The 20,014-nt window shown below is 41.2% G+C and overlaps 2 protein-coding genes across 3 annotated transcripts; both read left to right on the forward strand.

Moving 5' to 3' along the window:
• The first annotated feature begins 7,061 nt into the window (after positions 1–7,061).
• LOC136477361 (uncharacterized) lies at positions 7,062–13,744 on the forward strand. Its single transcript, XM_066475497.1, has 9 exons — positions 7,062–7,306; positions 8,838–8,884; positions 8,985–10,247; positions 10,340–10,428; positions 11,542–11,644; positions 11,751–11,855; positions 12,767–12,890; positions 13,077–13,238; positions 13,337–13,744. Exons 1-9 carry the CDS (start codon positions 7,126–7,128, stop codon positions 13,489–13,491), a joined length of 2,229 nt encoding a protein of 742 aa, XP_066331594.1. The 5' UTR covers positions 7,062–7,125; the 3' UTR covers positions 13,492–13,744.
• Positions 13,745–13,865: 121 nt separating this feature from the next.
• Positions 13,866–19,245, forward strand: LOC136477362 (phosphatidylinositol/phosphatidylcholine transfer protein SFH3-like). Of its 2 annotated transcripts, XM_066475499.1 has the most exons (15): positions 13,987–14,669; positions 15,282–15,348; positions 15,635–15,914; positions 15,998–16,097; positions 16,223–16,489; positions 16,566–16,643; positions 16,743–16,844; positions 16,930–16,979; positions 17,076–17,169; positions 17,280–17,375; positions 17,462–17,599; positions 17,798–17,906; positions 18,013–18,392; positions 18,603–18,674; positions 18,951–19,245. In XM_066475499.1, exons 2-15 carry the CDS (start codon positions 15,303–15,305, stop codon positions 18,966–18,968), a joined length of 1,830 nt encoding a protein of 609 aa, XP_066331596.1. In that variant the 5' UTR covers positions 13,987–14,669; positions 15,282–15,302; the 3' UTR covers positions 18,969–19,245. The 2 variants fall into 2 exon arrangements, with proteins under 2 accessions (XP_066331595.1, XP_066331596.1); XM_066475498.1 differs by lacking the exon at positions 18,951–19,245 and having other exon boundaries at positions 13,866–14,669; positions 18,603–18,701.
• Positions 19,246–20,014: the final 769 nt, after the last annotated feature.

Raw genomic sequence — 20,014 nt, forward strand, 5'->3', positions numbered from 1 at the left:
CACTCTCCCACGTGGAGTGCTTACCACAAGCTCTAGTACTTGACCCATCCAGACCACTTGTCGCCCTTTGCGTCTCGCTCTACTAGAGTTGCTCTTCATGGCTCCCACGGGATGAGCACAATACCCCTCACAATCTCTTCTCTAGAGCACCGCACAATCTTCTTTGCGTGCTTCAACAGAGTCACAAGCCACCAAGCCATCTAGGAGGTAGTAACCTCCAAGACTAACAAGCACCACCGGCTTGCAACTCGATTACCTAGTGTCACTCGATGCAACCTCACGATGCAATCGCTCTAGAATCGCTCACTCACTCGATCGGATGAACACTATCAAGCTCAAGTGAGTTAGAGGGTTTCCAAGCACACCTACACAAGCCACCAAGGCTCAACGATGCTCAGCGCTAGGCTCAAGGGCGACCAATGCTTGGTTTTATAGCCCCCATGAAAATAGAGCCACTATACCCCTTCACTGGGCACTCTGCGATGTGACTGGACATGCCTCTACATAATGACCAGACACAGCACACTAGAGTCCAGTCACCACGATGCTGCCATGTGTCGCCTGGATTCAACATCGCGCATCGATTCCCAACGGCTACTTCACCCATGCACCTCTGTAGACACCTGATCGGACGCATAGGAGCACGATCGGACGTAGGCGCCTGGTGTCAGGTCACGCGCTCGCACGACCACTTCATGTCGTGATTGGATGCGCCGGTCCTTTCTTCTGAGTCATGTCAGGTTATTTCTAGAGAGTTCCCCGAGTGCCTAAAACCCGATCGGACGTGTCAGGTCCTCCCTGAACGGACACAGCCAAGCGTTAGGTCCTTGCTGCCTCAGCTGTCCACGCTACATCACCATACGTCACATGCAACCGTACTTGCCACCATTGCGTCAGGTCACAACTTGAACCAGCGTCCGATCAGAGACCGATGCCATGCTCTTCTCTATAGAGCATGACTGAACGTGTAGGCCCCCTTGGAGCCAGCGTCCGGTCACCTCCAGTGACCACTTTTTGCCTCTGTTTCTTCATCGAGTTGATCCATTTTAGCTCCAACTTCTTTCTCCTTTGCAAATGTGCCAACACCACCAAGTGTACACCACCATGTGTATATGTGTTAGCTTTTCAATTTTTAAGGAGTTAGCCACTCAACTTGCCATGCCACTCGATCCTAGAAACGATGCAAAGTAAGATCACTCGAGTGACACTAGATGACCGATATGCAAACAAGTTTGCCCCTATTGATAGTACGGCCATCTATCCTAAACCCAGTCAACTTCTCTACACACCTATGACCGGTGAAATGAAATACCCTAGATTATACCTTTGCCTTGCGCATTCCATTCCATCACCTCTAACGTCGATGCAACACATGCACCAACATGATCAACAATGATATGATCCACTCCATATCATCACGTGACCATATTGGTTCATCGATCTTGACTTCACTTGCTCTTCACCGTTGCTTCAGTCCATCGGCACCAAGTCATCACTCAACTTGCCCTTTACACTTGGAACCAGTCTGTTGAGCCAAGTCATGTCTTGATCTTCTCTATCTTGATCACATGACTCAATGTTATGTCTCATGTGCAATGAGCTCCTTCATCATCACATGTGTGAGCTTTAAAACATCTTCGAGCCAACTTCACCATCATGGCATATGTTGCTCACACACATGTACTTGTGAACTAATCACATATGTATCTCACTCAAACACATATTAATCCACCTAGGTTGTCACTCAATTACGAAAACCAAATAAGAACCTTTCAATCTCCCCCTTTTTAGTAATTGATCACAACTCTACAAAGATATGGAAATTAAGCTCTTTTGGATTTATGTTGCTTCCCCAAGCAATTTTACCATGTGTAAATGATTTTGGATAGGTACCACAAACCCAAATTGGTAGTATTAGCTCCCCTACATATGTGTTAGAGTGTTTGGTTTGAAGCTCGCACATATGCATAGATTGGAATTATGGGAGAGTAATTACTACCAAATGATGCTAAGGTGTATAGAATAAACCTTCGAAGCATGATACCAATCAGAGTTGCACCTTTAAGTTCATCCTTAGCACCATGATTAGCTAGATATCACTAGAAAACAAAAAGCACTAGATACCTCATGAGATCAATATTAAAAGCAAGGTACTAGCATTACTTGAAAAGCATACCAAGTGTCTAGCTATCATCCTATGCATGCTAGTTTTCATTTCATCAATCAAATTCTACAACTAGCATACACCACACAAGCATGCATATTGAATTTAAAAGCTTATGCAATGCAAGCACGCACATGAATATGCACATGTCAAATGCAAATAACCAAAGTTCATGAGCTTGCTCCCCCTACTTGTGTGCTTTTCCTGTCCAATAATTTTTGATCCCCCTCAATTCCTCAATGTTGCTCCCTCTTTGTCCATGTCTGATGAGGACATCACTTCTTCAGAGGTACCCGCTGATCCTCCAACCATCATGCAAGGTCCAATGACCTAGGCTCGAAAGCGACAACTCAATTTAGAGGTTAGCTCGTTCTTAAGTGATACTTTTCATACTTTTTAGAATAGACTACTATCTAATGATGTTATCTTGCTTAGGAACATTAGAGAGGGTCATGAAGGACTTAGAGGAAGTGGTGGAGGTGATGATGACTAGCAAGGACGTCCAACACAAGCCGGAGGCCTAGTCCAACAAGAATTCGAGTCTGCCTCAGCCTCCAGGACCAGTCTGCCTTAAACTGGTCACCCAGGACGCATCTGGACTCCGTTTTCAATGATCCACATATGGATGGAAAGCTAATTTGATAAGGAAGCCAATCCAAGTGGTTTCATGTCAAAACCTCTTCGGAATCAACAGGAATCGTCAAAACAAGTCAGCATCTAGAATCTGTCAGGGTGCTGCGACACCATCTTTTGGTCCGTTAGACCATGTATCGTGTTTGGGCCCATTAGGGGGCACATCTAAGGCAGGCGATGACCCTAAGACCTTTATAATCATACGCCACCACTATCATTAGGTTTTGGATTTTGCTTAGATTATTCTGTCAAGAATAGTTTCGTCGTTTATCGGTTTGTGAGACCCCAACTTCGTGAGATAATCTTTCATCTGCAATTTGGTTGTGTTCTTTCTTGTTCTTACTTGTGTTCTTTGTTGTGCAGGCAAGGATTAGCCTTCTTGACGAGGTCAACCTAGTCCGTGACTTGCAGGGTTCAATCTTTTGATCTGAAGCCGGATGGGTGTGTCATTCTCTGCTACAACGATAGTTACCATCACCTGACGGAAGATTGGAATCCCTGTCTCCATTAATGTCCATGTTCAATCTCTCACAGAGCTTTCATATCTTTGTACAATATCTCTCCCTTTGTCATCAATTTGTATAAAGGTGTGCTTCTTATTGATACAAAGGGTTATATTGGGGTAGATGATTGACACTTGAATCTTGCATTTTTTATGGACAACTCTAATATAGTTCTTTACACACCATGTGTAGGATCTTGTGACCTTGATACCAATTGGTGGTGGGGCTCCTCCCCCTATGTCTAAGCATGGGTCATTCACTTGATGATCTTGAGCTCTTCTAGATGAGGAAAACATTCTTCATTTGATGATCACTTAAAGTGGAGGATTACCTGTGGAACCACCTTCTTGTATGGTTGATACCATGTGTAGAGATGTGATACCACTTGTATGATTGATTTGTCAATAAAAACTATTTCTTGAACATTTGCTATCTTCATGAGTATCACTTGTAGGATATCACTTGTAGATTGATCTAGACATCACTTGTGAATACCACTTGATAAATCAATTGAGTCTAGATACCACTTGAAATCAAACTAGATATCTATTTGCATTGTTTTCTTATGCTTGTATTTTTGTTACTATCATGTGCTTCTAATGTTGACTTGAACTAAATTGATTTGTCTCAGCTTCTAAGTTTGGTTTGAATCAATGACAAGCTTCTTCACACCTCTTACAAGGGTTATCTTGCCAATGTTGTACTTGTCACTTATTAGTAATCCAAATTAAATCAAGTACTTGTGTTCACTAGCTTATGAACAAACTCATACACTACCACTAGATTCAACTAATCATTCAAGTAATAGTGGTAGGCTATAAATTTAAATATTTCATTTGTTATGCATGATCCTATAAGCATGTACTATATGCACTAACCGCATACTAGTAAAGGATAAAATGATCATGCACATTACAGTGATACCTTTGCTATTTTAGAGTAGAGAATAGTCAGATAGATTCTAATTCCTTACTCAAATAACAATGTGAAGTCCAATTTATAGCTTGGTGAAGACCAATCATCATAGATAGAGTGTCCATTCTTCATCCATATGATTTGAAAACCACTTATGATCAAGTCCACTATCATGAGTTGTGGTTGGCTTGCTTCTTGTTTTGATCAATGCTTGCATGAGAGAACTACTTAGAATACCACTTGAATTGCCATGACTAGCTCTCTTGGGTGTTGCCTGCTCTCTAGATCAACCCTTTTGATTTGTTCAACTAAGCATCTCAAATGTCCCTTAGATTACCACCTACATGTTAGCCTTCCAAGTACTACACTTGGTTTACCTACAAAAGGCGGCAAGCCCCTATACTAGGGAGAAGTGACCTCTCTCCAAAGAACCATTGTTGCTACCCAATTGAAATGACTTGATTGATTGATTCAAGTGATGAACTTAACTTGATGAGTAATCTTGAATCCTTCTTTAAGTTATTTTCTTTCTTCTTGTTTAAGTCATTTTCTTTCTAGCAAATGATTTTCAATAGTCACTAGAACTTAAACTTTATTTTCATCTTGAGCTTGCTCTTTATCTTCAATTTGAGTACCAAATATATGCCAAGTACACTCTATAATTAAATGGCCTTATGCTCTTTGCTTCTCATGCTTCTAGATTAATCCAAAACCAAATTTAGGTGCCTCAATCACTTATGAACATGTTTTCAACTTGGACATTTGAATCAAAGTCACTCTTGATCAATCCAATAATTGCCACTTTTCTGACAGATTCTGTACTCTTAAAAGAAAATGCATATCTCCCAATGTACAGACCTAAATGCCACGAATTTTGGTGGAGATGTGCTTCACTAAGTCATCTAGCAGCTACAAAAATTTAGGCTTCATTTGACATCTAGATTGCTACCAGATTTCAACTCTTCCACTACTGCTATGTGCTAAAAACTGCTGCACTATGGTTGACAAGATTTACTCTAAAACCGAAGCATCTCTTATCCAATTCTCATGAAATTTTCTACAGAATCTTATACCATAAGTCTAGAGCATGTACATCAATTTTTATACCAATCCAATGAGTTTTAATCACTCAAACATGGCTAAGATCACAACTTACTCAGATTTTCAATATAGGACAGATTTCAACCGGTTGAGATATAGTTCATCAAATGTGAATCAAACTTAAAACTAACTTGTTTAAATACTTCTACAAGACATATATCTATTCAATCCACTCACTAAAGGTCATCCATATTTTGATAGTATCTAAACTAGTTTGGGTCCTCTCAAGTTAGGTGCAACATACTTAGGCATAGCCTTAGTATGAATAGCGGGATGTTTTGCAATTGCAACCAATGAGGTACCATTACCATCTTTTCTAAGCATATTATTATCAATAATTAAAATAGACTTAGAATTATTACCTAGGAGATATGAATTTACCATATGTCCATTTCCCGGCATGAGTAGCAAACTCTCTTTGATTGAGCATTTTCTTCCTTGCTCATATGTTATTTTTTATTGTCTTGCTTCTCATTGTTTGCTTGATCCTTCTTCTCAAATTTGTTTGGGCAACCCGAATCTAGGTGGCCTAATTCATCACAACTATGGTACTTGATGTGAGCAACTTTCTTCATCTCCTCTTCTTGGTTCTTGCTCACTTTCTTTGCGTCTTGATTTATTCTTGGACGCATTGCTCTTTCTCTTGCTTTTCTACCCTTTCTAATTTTTTTCTTTATCATCAAATCACCATGATCTTTATGGCAGATCTTAATTTGAGTTTGGGGCTTCTTTTCTTGCTCATCTTGTGGTTCTAGTTGAGGCTTCACTTATTGCTTCACCAATTGCTTGGTGGGGCACATAGAGGTGAGATAATTTCATGTGCGGCACTTGAAGCATTTTTTACAAGCTTGAGCCTCTTTTCTTTTTTCTTGAACTTGAGCTTTTCTTCATTGGGGCAACTATTTACAGGACATCCCACTTCATGGTATTTGAAGCACATGAAATGAGAGAGATTCTCTTGTTCTTGCTTCTTCATCTCTCTTTCATATCTTCTCTTGCCCTATCTTTTGCCTTTGCTCTTGCTCTTGTTGAAGCCAATGTCACTCATGTCACCATAGCTTCTTTTGTTGTTAAACATATGCTCGAAGATGACTTGAGAGTTGTAGCACCTCTCTAACTTGTTGCTCAAATTCTTCACTTCACTTTTGAGCTCAATGTTCTTCTTCAAAATGTTAGTCTCACAAGACATAGAAGTAGACCAAGCATCTATACGTGAAGAATATGGCATAGCTAATAAATCATCACAAAAGGTGGATACATGCTTCTTGCCTACATCAAAAAGGTTAACAACAATATGTGATTGATCAATTGACCCATGTGATAAGCTCTCACTAGTTTTAGTTTTTTCCATTGGAAAGCTCCTTAGTGAGAAAAGCATGGTCTTGTACCAAATTATCATGAGCAACACTAAATTTCTCATGAGTCAATTTTAGCTTCTCATGTGAACAAGTAGTGGCATAAAGTAGATGCTTTTATTGTTCAGGTGTAGTCTTTAAAAAAGAGTTTTCAATTTTCAATTTCTCGGTTTTAATCATCTCTTTTTCTAAAGCCTTATCATCCTACCAAATTTATTTAGAAGCTCTTCGTATGAATCCAGATTAATTATATTTGCATTAGATACCTTGTGTCACCTGTGACATGGAGCAATGTGATGTAGCGGATGAGCCCGTAGAGCCATCACTCTCATATCCATTATCATTATGATCAACAAGTATGCACATAATAGCATCATCATTTGCATGACTCGTGGCATCATCGTCAGTTACCCGCGCCCGCACAACCCTTGCCCACGAGCTCCCGCGCGGGTTCATGTCCATCTCCCCACGCGAACGCACCGGAGGACACTATTACCCGCGCCCGCACAACCCTAGCCCTAGTCCCCAGCATGGCAGCGACAGACGCCGCCACGGCCGCCGCTCCCCTCCGGCATCCGTCTCGCCACCCGGCGCCTCTGCGGCGGCCGGCGACAGTGGGGTCGGCTCCAGCTCCGGTGATTTTTCCTTCCCACTTGTCCCCCTGCGCCCGTAGATCGATTTAACGCGCTTATTCCCGGTGAGGCTGGATCTAGGTTCTGTTGGTTGTTACTTTGAGAGCTACCAGCTGCTGTGCTGTTGGTTTGATTACGTGCCTTTGTTTGGCGCCAGTTCGTGCCTTGGCTGAGCACAAGCTTGGAGGGAATTTTGCCCCCTAGCAAGTTTACAGTGTTCTCTTTGTGCATTAGGGACTGAGATTTTCAGCGGCTTAACTCATGTAATTGGCCATGGATTCTAGGTTTTATGCTGAGCCGAGAATGATTTGATAGCCTGGGGCCAAATTTCGCGTGCATAAATGCTCGTGGGCTTAGGCTTGGTCAAGTGGGACGGTTATAGTGTAGTTACTGTATGTTTGCTACTATTAGGTTTGATTGAATTTGGATGCAAATCATTTGCTGAGTTGCTGTTTATTGAGTTGAAGGACAAAAGTATAGGATAGATTCATACACCCAGGTGATAGTATTTTTCGTTTGACTCAGTTCTTATCCAGCAGAAAATACAGTAGCCATATAATTTAGGTTTCATCATAACCATTGTTTCTCCATGTATATTTGATGGCCACGCTCTGTTTGTAGTGTACAATATGGTCATGATCTGTGTGCCGTATAAGAATGTTTTTCAGTACATTGCATTAAGAATAAGATTGTGTAGTGTACAGGTCATCTAGATCTAGTTGTTTAAATCTGACCATATTTTGTGTATCAGTGCATCATTGGCTGAAATTCATATTGATTGTTTACCTGATTCAAGTTACAATTTTTCATAAAAATGAACGTCTTATAGTTAGATCAGCAGTGACCTTTAGTTGATAAGTTTTTTACCCAACAGTTGGTTCTTTTAGAGCTAGTGAAAAAACTATGCTACCTAAGCTCTAGTTCTAGCATTTTGAATTTTGAACAATTGGTTTTCATATGGACATCTCCCAGTGTAGAACTCCATCCATCCCAAATTATAAGGCTTTCCAACTTTTTTGGAGAGTCAAAGCATCTTAAGTTTGACCAAATTCATATAATAAATTAAATAAATAATAACATTTATAATACCAAATAAGTACCATTAGATTCTTCATTAATTATATTTTCATAGTTTTACCTATTTGATGTCATAAATCTTTGTAATTATCTATAATTTTGGTCAAACATGAGATGCTTTGACTCTCCAAAAAAGTTGGAATGACTTGTAATTTGGAATGGAGGGAGTACTAATATTGGAAATGAATATTCCAATGGCAATGGAGATGCTTTCCTTTGATTTGCTTGTTAATTTCCAATGAAGCCACTCTATACATGCTGTTGTGGTGTCATTATACTCATTATTTCACTTTCACAACTTGGCTGTTATTAAGATCTTAAGTCAGATTTTTCATTATCTTCCCGTTAGACTAGTTGTATGCATAACTTCATGTTGCATTCTCATCGTTGATGCCACACCATTTTTTAGCCCTCCTGTTTTCAGAATAATCTTTACAATGCAATTCGTATTTTGCAGACCCAGTGGTTCCAGCTATTGGAGAATCTATTAATGCTCCCGAAAAGGTGAAGTGCTTGCGGAGCTTTTTCATCTTTTCTTTGCACATTAGCATTAAATACTCCAGTTACTGCTCTTAACATATTGATAAAATGCAATAACTTCCAGGTAGTTGGATTTATAATATCTGGGGAAGAGAATCATGCATGTACTCAAGAGGTTGGCAATATTTCAGAATGCCACTCTTCAGAACAGGGGAATTCGGGTTTCCCTGTAGGTAATTTTGTCTCAGTTGGGTCATTTCCTGAGAGACCTAAAATGGCAGGATCCCTCCAGGCTGACCATTTGGCTTCAGGCTCTACTGGACTTCAGGGTAATGGGACTCAGATAACTGCCAGGAAGAATCAGGCCGTGAATGCCAATCACCTACTGAATTTCCAGTATGATCCTATTTCTCGGCCACAGCCCAGAGGCCCTAGAACATATCCTCCCAGAAGACAAAGGAAGATCAAACCTTACAACAAGGATCTGTTCCTCCAAGAAAACTATAAGTTTGTTGTGTTGGATACTGGGAATTACCAGATTGAATCAATGGATCCTGATAAGATGCTTCAGTGGGATGATATTATCTGTGTAAGATACTATAGCCCTTCTGAGGTACAATGCCCTATTTGTTTGGAAAGCCCATTGTGCCCACAGATCACATCATGCGGACACATATATTGCTTTCCATGCATTTTGCGTTATCTAATGATGGGCAAAGAGGATTATAGAGGTGAGTGCTGGAAGAAGTGTCCTCTGTGTTTCATGATGGTATCAACAAAGGATTTGTGTACAATACAAATTACTCAAGTCCAGAATTTCAGTGCTGGTGATGTTGCCACATTTACACTCCTGAGCCGGTCAAGAAATTCGCTCACTCCTTCCATTAAAATCTCCTCCAGTGAGAATTCTACAGCAGATGAAGATCCATATAATGTTTTCTCAAAGTTTATTTTGACATTTGATGTGGAGTTGTCTGTTCGAGAGGCAAAGTTGGATCTTAGTAATTGGTTGCATATGGCTGACTTAGGCCTTGTTGATGACTTGGAGAAACTTCCATATGTTTCTGCTGCTTTAGAGCAACTGGAAGAAAAGATGAAATATTGGATTGAGTACAGAAATTATGGTGGTAGCCCCCCGTCAAAAGATAGCTTCTCTCCTGGATCTAGTTTCAAGTCTAGGAACTCTTTTGATGTGAATACTTCTCACCAGATCAGTGGGCACACGATCTCCTCTGTTTCAGATAGAGATATGGTCAGTGGTATTTCAGAACTCTCCATGTCTCCTGAGTTGAGTAAAGGCTCTGGTAAAGGAACAATGTCTAAACTAAATGAGAAATGTACCACCACCGTTGATTCAAATGAACATGACCCATACACGTTTTACCAGGTTTGAGATTTTCAGGCTTTTGATACTGATGAATTTTCCAAATTGTGGTTTCACATATTCAGAGTTTCCGATGGCTTTAAATATTGTTGCAGGTGTCAGATGGCCAACACCTAATTCTTCATCCACTGAACATGAGATGTCTTCTAAACCATTTCGGAGGTTCTGATATGCTTCCACCTAGGTAATATGATCTTTGCTTATTCCCTAAAAGTGTGAGTTCTAGCATCCCTTCTTTACACACTATTTTGTTGTTGCCGTGCAAGTGCAACTCTAGTATGGTAGTGTAACTTGCATTCTATTTAAGGAATAAGGGCTTCAAGATACTGACTTAAAATGCCCTTATTTTTCTAGCACTATTAGAATGCCCTTATTTGCTTGTAGCACTACAATTTACCTGAATGTCCAAGAGCACAGATAATGCCTACATGCGACGTGTGACGGTGTGAGGCATGTTATACTCTGCAGACCTGTGGCAACTAGGTTAGTGGGAGGGCTTGATGTTTGCATATTTATTTGCAGTATTTGGTCTAGTCAATGTTTTGTGCTTGGGGTTCTCACAAATGTGTGTGAATCGTTAAATTGAATGTGCGATTTAGTTGCCTTAAGCCAATTACTCCCTCCTGTCATAAGAACATGTCGTTTAGGACAATATTTGGTCAAACCTTAATAAAAAGTACAAATATCCATAACTTTTTGATTATTTAATTGGAAACATTAAGTGGTGGATCCAGGAATTTCTTGGAGCCTGGTTGATCCTCACCATACAAGAGTATTTACCTACAACATATTATGTTTATCCTTTAGACTAGAAACATCTCTTTCGCGCTCCAGTGGAGCCCGGGCGACCGCCCTAGGTTGCTGCACGGTGGATCTGGCTGTGGAAACACGTAAAATATATGTAGTTTTGTATTCAAGTAGACTTGCAAAATATCACAGAATTGAAGGATTTTAAAAATATTTACTAGAAGAAATTAGTGGTCAAAGATACGCATCGGTCAAATGCAACAAGTATTTTTGACTGGAGGTAGTACCAATTATCTTAATCCATCATCCCTGTTTGGAGTCCAATTTTTTGTAGCCATTGGTTACCATGTAGCTCTAGGATTAGTTTTTGCGCCACACCCATTGTGGAAAATTATGATTTTTTTCTGTTCAGCCCCATAATTTTTTTGAATAAAAACTAGTTTGAAATGCTACCACAACGCCAGTATCTTTTGACACTGTAATACTGTTGCTGTTTTTGATTGGTGCTTGAATCACGTTGATGTTGTTAACTTTGCTAATTTGTACACAGAATAACTGCAAAAATATTGGAGCTGGAAACTGTAACACAGTCTGAGGCTATAAGGAAGCGCTATCGGTTTTTGGGTCACTTCTCATTAACAACTACATTCCAGGTGAATTTGGTATTCTTATTAACAGCCACATACAGGTCAAGTTGGTGTGAAGATCAAGTTTTGCTCTTGGCCAATGACCATGCCTCACATCTGACACATTATGCAGTTCTGTGAAATTGACCTGAGCGATATAGTATCTCCTAGCTCATTGGCTCCATTCTTGGATGAAATCAAGAAGCGTGAGAAACAAAGAAAACGAGCCGCCAAGAAGGTAACAAGTTTGTTGGCTGCGTTGCATATTAGTTTTTGTTGAACCATTCAGAACTCATCAGAACTATCATATGCATCAGGGTAGTAGAGACTTGGGGTCAAAACCACCAGGTTATTACTTATTAACAGGTTATCTGGTGGAGGGCATCCAATTGCAGATTTTAGTTTACAAAAATTGCAAACTAAAGTTTCTTCGGGTCTGAAATATGGATCGTCCTAGGAGTCATGATATAAATGCCTTGGAACTGTTCAGTAGTGAAAGTTTGGAAAACTGGATCCGAAAAATCTGATGATCATTCTAAAGAATGTCACTTTGATTTGCCTGTGCTATGTAGCAGTCAACCCCTTCGGATTTGCCAGATCTGTATGCCCTGAATTGGGTAACTGTTAGAGAGTTAGTTGATGGATATTAGGTATTTGGATATTGGCTTTCTCATTGCTTAACAATGATGTTTGTACAATGCCTAGATGCAAATTTTGTTCCTGCTTGGTTGTTGTCTTATACTTGTTGGTTCTTTCCCAAAGTAGCATGGCAACTGCAACTGGATCGTATGGGAAGAATCCCATCTGGGTTATGGTGAAGCCCTTTACGACTGGTTTTGGCTGCTAGTCTGTTTTTAGAGAGGCACATGAAACCCAGTATATGTCTAGCAAGGATGCGCGCAGAATCGTCAGGCATAATATAACTTGCAACTCTAATTCACAATGCTTATCATCTACAAATTGCTTACCTAATTGGTTAATTTGGACCTAGACATTTCTGGAAATTTAGATGCAATTGGAATCCAAATACAGTATGAGTAGGTCATCATTCTGTACAAGAGCCATTAAGTTTCATGGTTTGCTTTCCATGTTGCTTGTGTGTGGCCTGTTTTGGCTCCTTTTTCACATATATTTCCTCTGTTTTTATAGGAAGAAAGTGAGAGAGCGAAGGCGGAAGTTGCTGCTGCTGTGCAGGCATCAGCTACGTGGGTTGAGTATACAAATTTCTCTCAGAGTCACAACGATGTCATGTTCTCTCTGGATGACTTCGAAGGTAAATTTACTGAACTTCGAATGGAGTTTCATAATTAGTCTGAGCCCCCTGCTTGTTGATATGCTTAATATTGCAGTTTTCTGTTTGCATTTGGCTGTTGCCCATTTTCTCATCTGCTTTATTATGCACGTCGGCGATTGGGTTCATTCTTGTTGGCGCTGATTTTGATGTCTCTTTCCACTGAAGCTCTGGGAAACAATGCTGGGCCATCCACCAGTCCACCAGTCGGTGAAAGGAAGCTTTTCTCTGACGTAACACGCCTGGGTTTTGCATCTGCTCAAGACTCACCTCCCCTAAGACTCGGAACTGGGGATGCAAATGGCCAAAGTGAAAACTCGAGAGACAAAGGTACGAGATACCTGGTCTGTTCAGGAGTTTGGACACATCAGTGTAGAACGTGATTTCCAATAAAGTCCTGACGGTAACAATATATTTCTGTTATGCAGGGCCGTCCGCATTATCATTTGCCAGCATCATATCTTCCAGTAGAGCTGTAGCTGCAGCTGACAACTCGGAGATGCAGAAAGCAAATGCCGCCGGGAAGAAGGGTAAGAAAGCAACTAGACTGCTCCTGTCGACTGGTGGCGGCTGTCGATACTGAAGGACTAGATACATTGCAAACGAACAGTTTGGTTGTTTCCATATAGTTAGTACCGTAGCTCAAAGCAATGTGTATACTGCATAACCTGGAATACGCTTGTAACACTACGCGGCAGTTGTTGTGTGCCTTTTGGCCCTCTTTTGTAGGTGTGCTTACGTTGTACCCACATCCTGTCCCATGCTTACTGGTCTGGAAACGAGCAAAGAGAGCCATGTACCGTAATTAATAATGATAGCGCAACACTGTTTATTTCTGGAATTGTCATTGTTTCTTCTAATGTTGCTATTTTTGAGGTGTCAAGCTGATTGAATTATTATTGCATCAACAATCAGCAATCAAGCCGAATACGAGGCTCTCTTATTTGGCTCGGAAATATTGCAATCCATGGCATGTCGTAGCCTTTGGTGGTGACTCTTTACCGGTAGTGCAGCAACCAGCAAGTACTGGTGTGTTTCAATGCTTAGAAGGACCGTTCAATGTCTATCTCAACAAGTTCCTTGACATTATTGCATACTTTGTTGGATTCCAAATTTGGCATATACCAAGGCATGACAACAACAAGGCTAATATGTTGGCTCAATAAGCATCGGGCTTCGACGTCGGAGGATGAAATTTTCACATCAGAGAAAAGCTGATGCAAAGGGAAGATAACGAACCAAATTGCGCCCAAATTTGTTCTAATGAGCTTGGGGGCCGATTTAGGTGACCGGAGGACTCCCATTATTAATTATTTACATGATCCAGATGCCAAAGTTGATAAAAGTATTAGGAGTGCATTCAAGTTTATTTTGCACAATGATGAGTTGTATCGCTATCGAAGACTTTTGCTGAAGTGCTTGGGTTGATGATAAAGCTATAGTGGCTATAGGAGAGGTTTACGAAGGCATTTGTCGAAGTGGCTATTGCGAGACGAGCGCTTCCGAATCCGTGTCCTGCTATCGCTCCTCCGGTCCTACATCTCCAAAGTCAGACTGCCCGAGGAACCGTTGTTACCGCTAACTAACATCCTTCCGTTGCCATGCCAGCTGCGGGCGTCGTGCGCGCCTCTCACCATTTTGGCCCCCGTTCGCTCCGTCCCGCGACGAGCGCGCTACCACCCCCGCCTCTATTTCTTCAGCCCCCCGCCATTTCTCTCCAGCATCGCCCTCCCTCTCCGCCTCAAGGCTCTCCTCTCGGAGGTACGTGCGTGCGCGCTCCTTTTTCCTCACTTCCCTCCTCGATCCCTAGCTGCGCGCCCCTCCCGTATCCTTCCGATCTAGCCATTCTAGGTGCTTGCTCGCCGGGGAAATCACGAGCGTTTTGTTGTTGTTGTTGTTGGTACATTGGCCTCACTCACGGCCGCTTTGCGTGTTCACGTTCTTGTGCTCTGTTCTATGCACACGTTCTAGGTAGGTATTGGTAACATCATTGCTAAGCATCAGGTATCGATTATCTCCTTAATACGAGGGAATATATGTTTTGAAAACGTACTAATTATCTAGTCTCAACTGCACGCAAAGAGAAAAGTCACCCTAAAAATTAATATTTTTAATCCTACTACTTGGCATTGAATCAGATTATATCTGGTGTATGATCACCACATTGAAAATTCAGCACATTATTCCTCAAAAATTGATCATGTGTGGCAACATAGCATTTCATTGGTGCAATGGCGATGATGTTTTTTTTTAAGTTTTTATTCAGACTTATTGAAGTATAAGTGAATTGTCCACTTTTCCCATCCGCTGAATCTTTCCGGTTAACTTGGTCGGTGCATAGAACTCAATACCATCTCTTCTTTCTTTTATCAGGTCCGATAGGGCAACCCAATAATGGCAGAAGTCCTATCAGGATCTCATGAGCACCATCTGAGCTCTGGTGAGTATGCATATAATTAACTGCCATAACCATTTTCTTGTTGACTGAGATAGATAATATCTTGCAACAGTACTTTCTTTCTTTGTCCTCATAAAAAAAAGAAACTTGTGATATTCCTGTAATGTCTGAATGTGTACATAGTGGGTTTTTATTGAAAAGCTGCACTTATGGCAACACACTTTTCTTTTGCCCAATCAGGGACAATTCAACATAATCCTTACAAGTCAAATTCAGTCCCCGAAATTGAACTTCGCAGAATTGACTTATCTAGAAATGTTATCTGCAGCCTTAGATGGACACTATGACGAGAAGAGGAAATCCATTGTGGAATACTCAGAGGATGAAAAGAAAGCCAAGATCGCGTCTCTGAAAAAGAAGGCTATGAGCGCCTCACAGAAGTTTAGGCATTCCATGAAGAGGGGGAGGAAGAGCAGCAAGGTCATGTCCATCTCAATTTTGGATGACCGTGAACCTGAGGAGGTGCAGGCTGTGGATGCCTTCCGCCAGCTTCTTGTACTTGAAGAGCTCCTACCATCACAGCATGATGACTACCACATGATGCTAAGGTGTGTGATATAGTAATGATCCATCCTATTGTATGATTGCATTTTCATGTGTGGCAGCATTGCTGAAATTTGGGATGATGAAGATTTCTGAAGGCAAGGAAGTTTGATATCGAGAAGGCAAAGCAAATGTGGTCTGATATGCTCAAGTGGAGAAAGGAGTTTGGTGCAGATACCATTCTCGAGGTAGCTATAACTACCAGAGTTTGCTAAAATCAACTTCATTTTCATTAGTACTTTCTCATCGATATTTACAGGCTACTAGTTCATAAACTTTTCTAACATTTTCCTTTTCTCTAATGCAATCTTAGGAATTCGAATTCGAAGAAGCTGATAAGGTGGCAGAATGCTACCCTCAAGGTTACCATGGGGTTGATAAGGAAGGCAGGCCTGTCTACATTGAACGGCTTGGACAAATCGATGTGAATAGGCTAATGCAGGTCACTACAATGGATCGCTTTGTCAAGAACCATGTAAAGGAGTTCGAGAAGAACTTTGCTATCAAGTTCCCAGCTTGCTCAATCGCTGCGAAGCGCCATATTGATCAGAGCACAACAATTCTTGATGTGCAAGGAGTGGTATGTATGTATTTACAAATTGGTGGCTACTCAATGGTTGGAATTTTACAATGAGTAACCAAAGACACATTTTCAGGGGATGAAGCAATTCAGCAAAGCTGCAAGGGACCTCATTGGTATGCTTCAGAAGATTGATGGTGACAACTACCCAGAGGTAATGCCTTTGATACGTGTTTTGTATTCAGATATTTGATCTGAATTTTGTAAACAATATTGTTCTTACCATGCCAGTTATCTTCTCTTTTGGTGCTAGACCCTGTTCCGGATGTTCATCATTAATGCAGGCCAGGGATTCCGGCTTCTATGGGGCACAGTGAAGAGCTTTCTTGACCCAAAGACCACTGCAAAGATTCATGTATTTTTTCCCCATCTTTTTGTAGTTTTGTTCTTTAGCTATGATTCCAGTACTCAATTGAAATATCGTCTCCATATTTCTATAGGTTCTGGGTAACAAGTATCAGAGCAAGCTTCTTGAGGTGATTGATGCTAGGTAAGAAACCAGTCCTCTAATTTGGCTTTACTGAACTCGTCAGCTAACTTCTATGGCACATTTGCCCACTGAAATATACACGTTCCTATTATTCAGTGAGTTGCCCGAAATTTTTGGTGGAACTTGCCAGTGTGAAGGTGGTTGCATGAAGGCTGACAAAGGCCCTTGGAAGGATCCCGAAATCATGAAGGTGAGGACTAGTCCAATCTGGTCCTTTGACCTCAACCTTGTCACCTTGAATATAAATCATGAACAAGGAGAAGGCACTAACTCAATTCCTAATGCCACTTTGATGTGAAGATGGTTCAAAGTGGTGCTGGGAGGTGTGGATCACACAGTATGTCCTCTCTTGAGGCTGAGGAGAAAATGATTTGTGAAGATGACATGTATTCTAAGGTACGGGAAAACAAAGAAAACAACTTTCATGTTTGCATAGTGGTTGTATTTATTCCTATCTATTTTTTAATGTTTTTTAAATCAAGAAACAAGCTTTATTCGATGGGGAAACACAATTAGTTGGAGATGGTCAGCGTTCTCAGTCACAGAAAATTTCCCGCAGCCAAATTGAACATCCTCAGTTGTCACCTGTTCACGAGGAACTTATCCCCACTTCACATCCTGTAAGTCATTCTTGTTATGATTGTTGATCATTCGATAATGAACAAAGACATTAATAGTGCAAAGTTTATAGTTAGAAACTTAGTGTTGAACCTCAACATCCAAACTTAAACGGATTGCTAGCTGAAAACTCAAACTTAATCTCAATAATCCTAACACTTGCGATGTACTCACATTTTATATCTGGTGAACTTTTTCAGACCCCTGGATCACCCTATTCTTGTGATGTCCCAATGGTTGAAAAGGCCATAGACGCTATCTGCAAGAGCCAGGGAACACCACCAGATGAGAAGCTTGCCATCACCAAAGGTTAGCACCACCACTACAAGTTTATGAATGAACAAACTTTTGACGAATTAGTGATACTCCCAGTTTCCTTTCACTGATAGACTGACTAAACATTATTCTTTATCAGCTATTATAAATGCCTCTGATGGATCCAAGCCCCCACTCTATGCTGGCATCATAGCACTTGTGATGAGCATTGCAGCGATGGCCCGTGTGACCCGCAACATGCCTGGGAAGGTACTTGGCGCTGCCATAGGTGGAGCTAAGCCTGCTACCCTCTCAGAAAGTAAATCAAAAATACAAGAGCGGCAGCGATCCAAGCTATCAGAAGAGGCTGTGAAGGAAGCTGAAGATGCCGTCTCCGCAAAGCGCCTCGCCGAGCTTGAGGAGAAGGTCATTGCACTCCTGACAAAACCTGCATCAATGCCTGTTGATAAGGAGGAGATTCTGCAGGCTGCTGTCATCCGCGTTAGTGCACTGGAAGAGGAGCTTGCAGCTACAAAGAAGGTATCATCTGCACCTTGCTGGAAAACCATGTTTTTCATTTTACCACACCATAACCACATACTATGTAATTAGTAATTTTAATCATTATGTTAGTTTCGTATCTTTCTGTATAAAAAACAATAACCTGAAACACTACGAAGTATATGATTATAGCATATTTCTGAACCAATTAGCCTGTTTAAAAACTTGCTTTGATTTGAGTTTTTGCAGACCTTGCAGGAAACCCTTGAGCGTCAAATGGAGATCGTTGCATACATTGAGAAGAAAAAGAAGAAAAGCAAGGTAATCACCTGGAGAGAAAACTCATGACAAAACATTATGTGCCCAAAACACTTACAACTGCCAAATTTTACTGGAAACAAAACAACGTTTTTCACTTAAACATAATGGTCTAATACTGTCATCCTAGTTCCATGATTTTACTGGAATTGATATGCAAATCAATCTGGATTGAAGACACTTGATTTATGTGCTCTGAAACTATGTTTCCTGCGCTACTGCAAGTTTCATTATCTCATTTTTCATCAAACTAACACTGCCTTTGAATTGTGCCTGCAGCGTTTGTTTCGTTGGTAGAAGCAAACAACACTGAAGTGTTCACGTCCATGAGGAAAAGGTTTTGCGTGTGATGGAAATGAGCTGGTGTTTGCATATGCCAGCAAACTGCGATTCTGGGTGTAACATATAATGTTCTTTTATTCTTCTTTTTATTCCCTTGTTGCATCGAATTGTGCCTTACCACGTTGATGTGCTGCCAAATTGTCAATCCCATCCCTGATATGGTCAATCATGGATGGACGGACTGCTCAGTATTTGCCATATAAATATATTATTACCACAAACTACGTGCGAACGTGCGGCCTTTGCTACTAACGTGCTGCCTCTGTTTTTTTTTATCCTTGCTGCCTCTGTTCTTTTGGCACCGTTCGCATCGCTGAAAAAATAAGTCGAAACACTGTTCCGGTTGTTGTGAGAGAAAAATACTGTTCCGACTAAAAAAACAAGCTGAAAAATACGGATTATAAGAGAAACGAACATGGCCAATCTAACTTTTAGGTTCGGCTGTGTTCACCGGTGACGCGTTAGGGGTGACGCTCGGTCGTCTCTAATATGAGCTGAAAGTGCTTCGCTGCAGTGTTTAGTAGCATGCAACGACTGTAGGAGGAATATAATTCGGAATGTTTGCATTGAGTCTATCGGGTAGTACAGTATACATATAAAGTTCACATGACTTGGGACCAGGTAGCTGGTATCATTTCTCTCGCACTCGCCCAAAACCCTATTGTTCCCTGCTCCGTTCCCGTCCCACTTCGCCATGGTTCATAACAACACCTCGCTGCCGCTGGCGAGATCTCTGGGTCAAGCAAGCGAGGCAAGGCAGCAGCCATGTCGCTCCACGTGCTGAACCCTAACGCCGAGGTGCTCAACAAGTCAGCGGCGCTGCACATGAACATCAACGCCGCCAAGGGTCTCCAAGACGTGCACAAGACCAACCTCGACCCCAAGGGAACCATCAAGATGTAACCTTCCGGTCCCTCCTCTTCCCTCTCCTGCCACTGCCCCAGTTCACTTGGCCCTTTGGCGTTATCGCTAGATCACCCTCTGGTAGATTCGCTAGGTTT

The sequence above is a fragment of the Miscanthus floridulus genome, chromosome 8 (assembly GCF_019320115.1).
Source record: "Miscanthus floridulus cultivar M001 chromosome 8, ASM1932011v1, whole genome shotgun sequence".
NCBI classification, from domain to species: domain Eukaryota; kingdom Viridiplantae; phylum Streptophyta; class Magnoliopsida; order Poales; family Poaceae; genus Miscanthus; species Miscanthus floridulus.

What these genes read in the sequence shown, in the direction of transcription:
- LOC136477361 (XM_066475497.1), top strand. Translation starts at nt 7,126, where the DNA reads ATGTCCATCTCCCCACGCGAACGCACCGGAGGACACTATTACCCGCGC. An exon ending in CTATTAATGCTCCCGAAAAG is followed by an intron (nt 8,885 to 8,984) that starts GTGAAGTGCTTG and finishes AATAACTTCCAG; the next exon opens with GTAGTTGGATTTATAATATC. An exon ending in TCTGATATGCTTCCACCTAG is followed by an intron (nt 10,429 to 11,541) that starts GTAATATGATCT and finishes ATTTGTACACAG; the next exon opens with AATAACTGCAAAAATATTGG.
- LOC136477362 (XM_066475498.1), top strand. Translation starts at nt 15,303, where the DNA reads ATGGCAGAAGTCCTATCAGGATCTCATGAGCACCATCTGAGCTCTG. An exon ending in AGACCACTGCAAAGATTCAT is followed by an intron (nt 16,845 to 16,929) that starts GTATTTTTTCCC and finishes ATATTTCTATAG; the next exon opens with GTTCTGGGTAACAAGTATCA. An exon ending in TTATCCCCACTTCACATCCT is followed by an intron (nt 17,600 to 17,797) that starts GTAAGTCATTCT and finishes GAACTTTTTCAG; the next exon opens with ACCCCTGGATCACCCTATTC.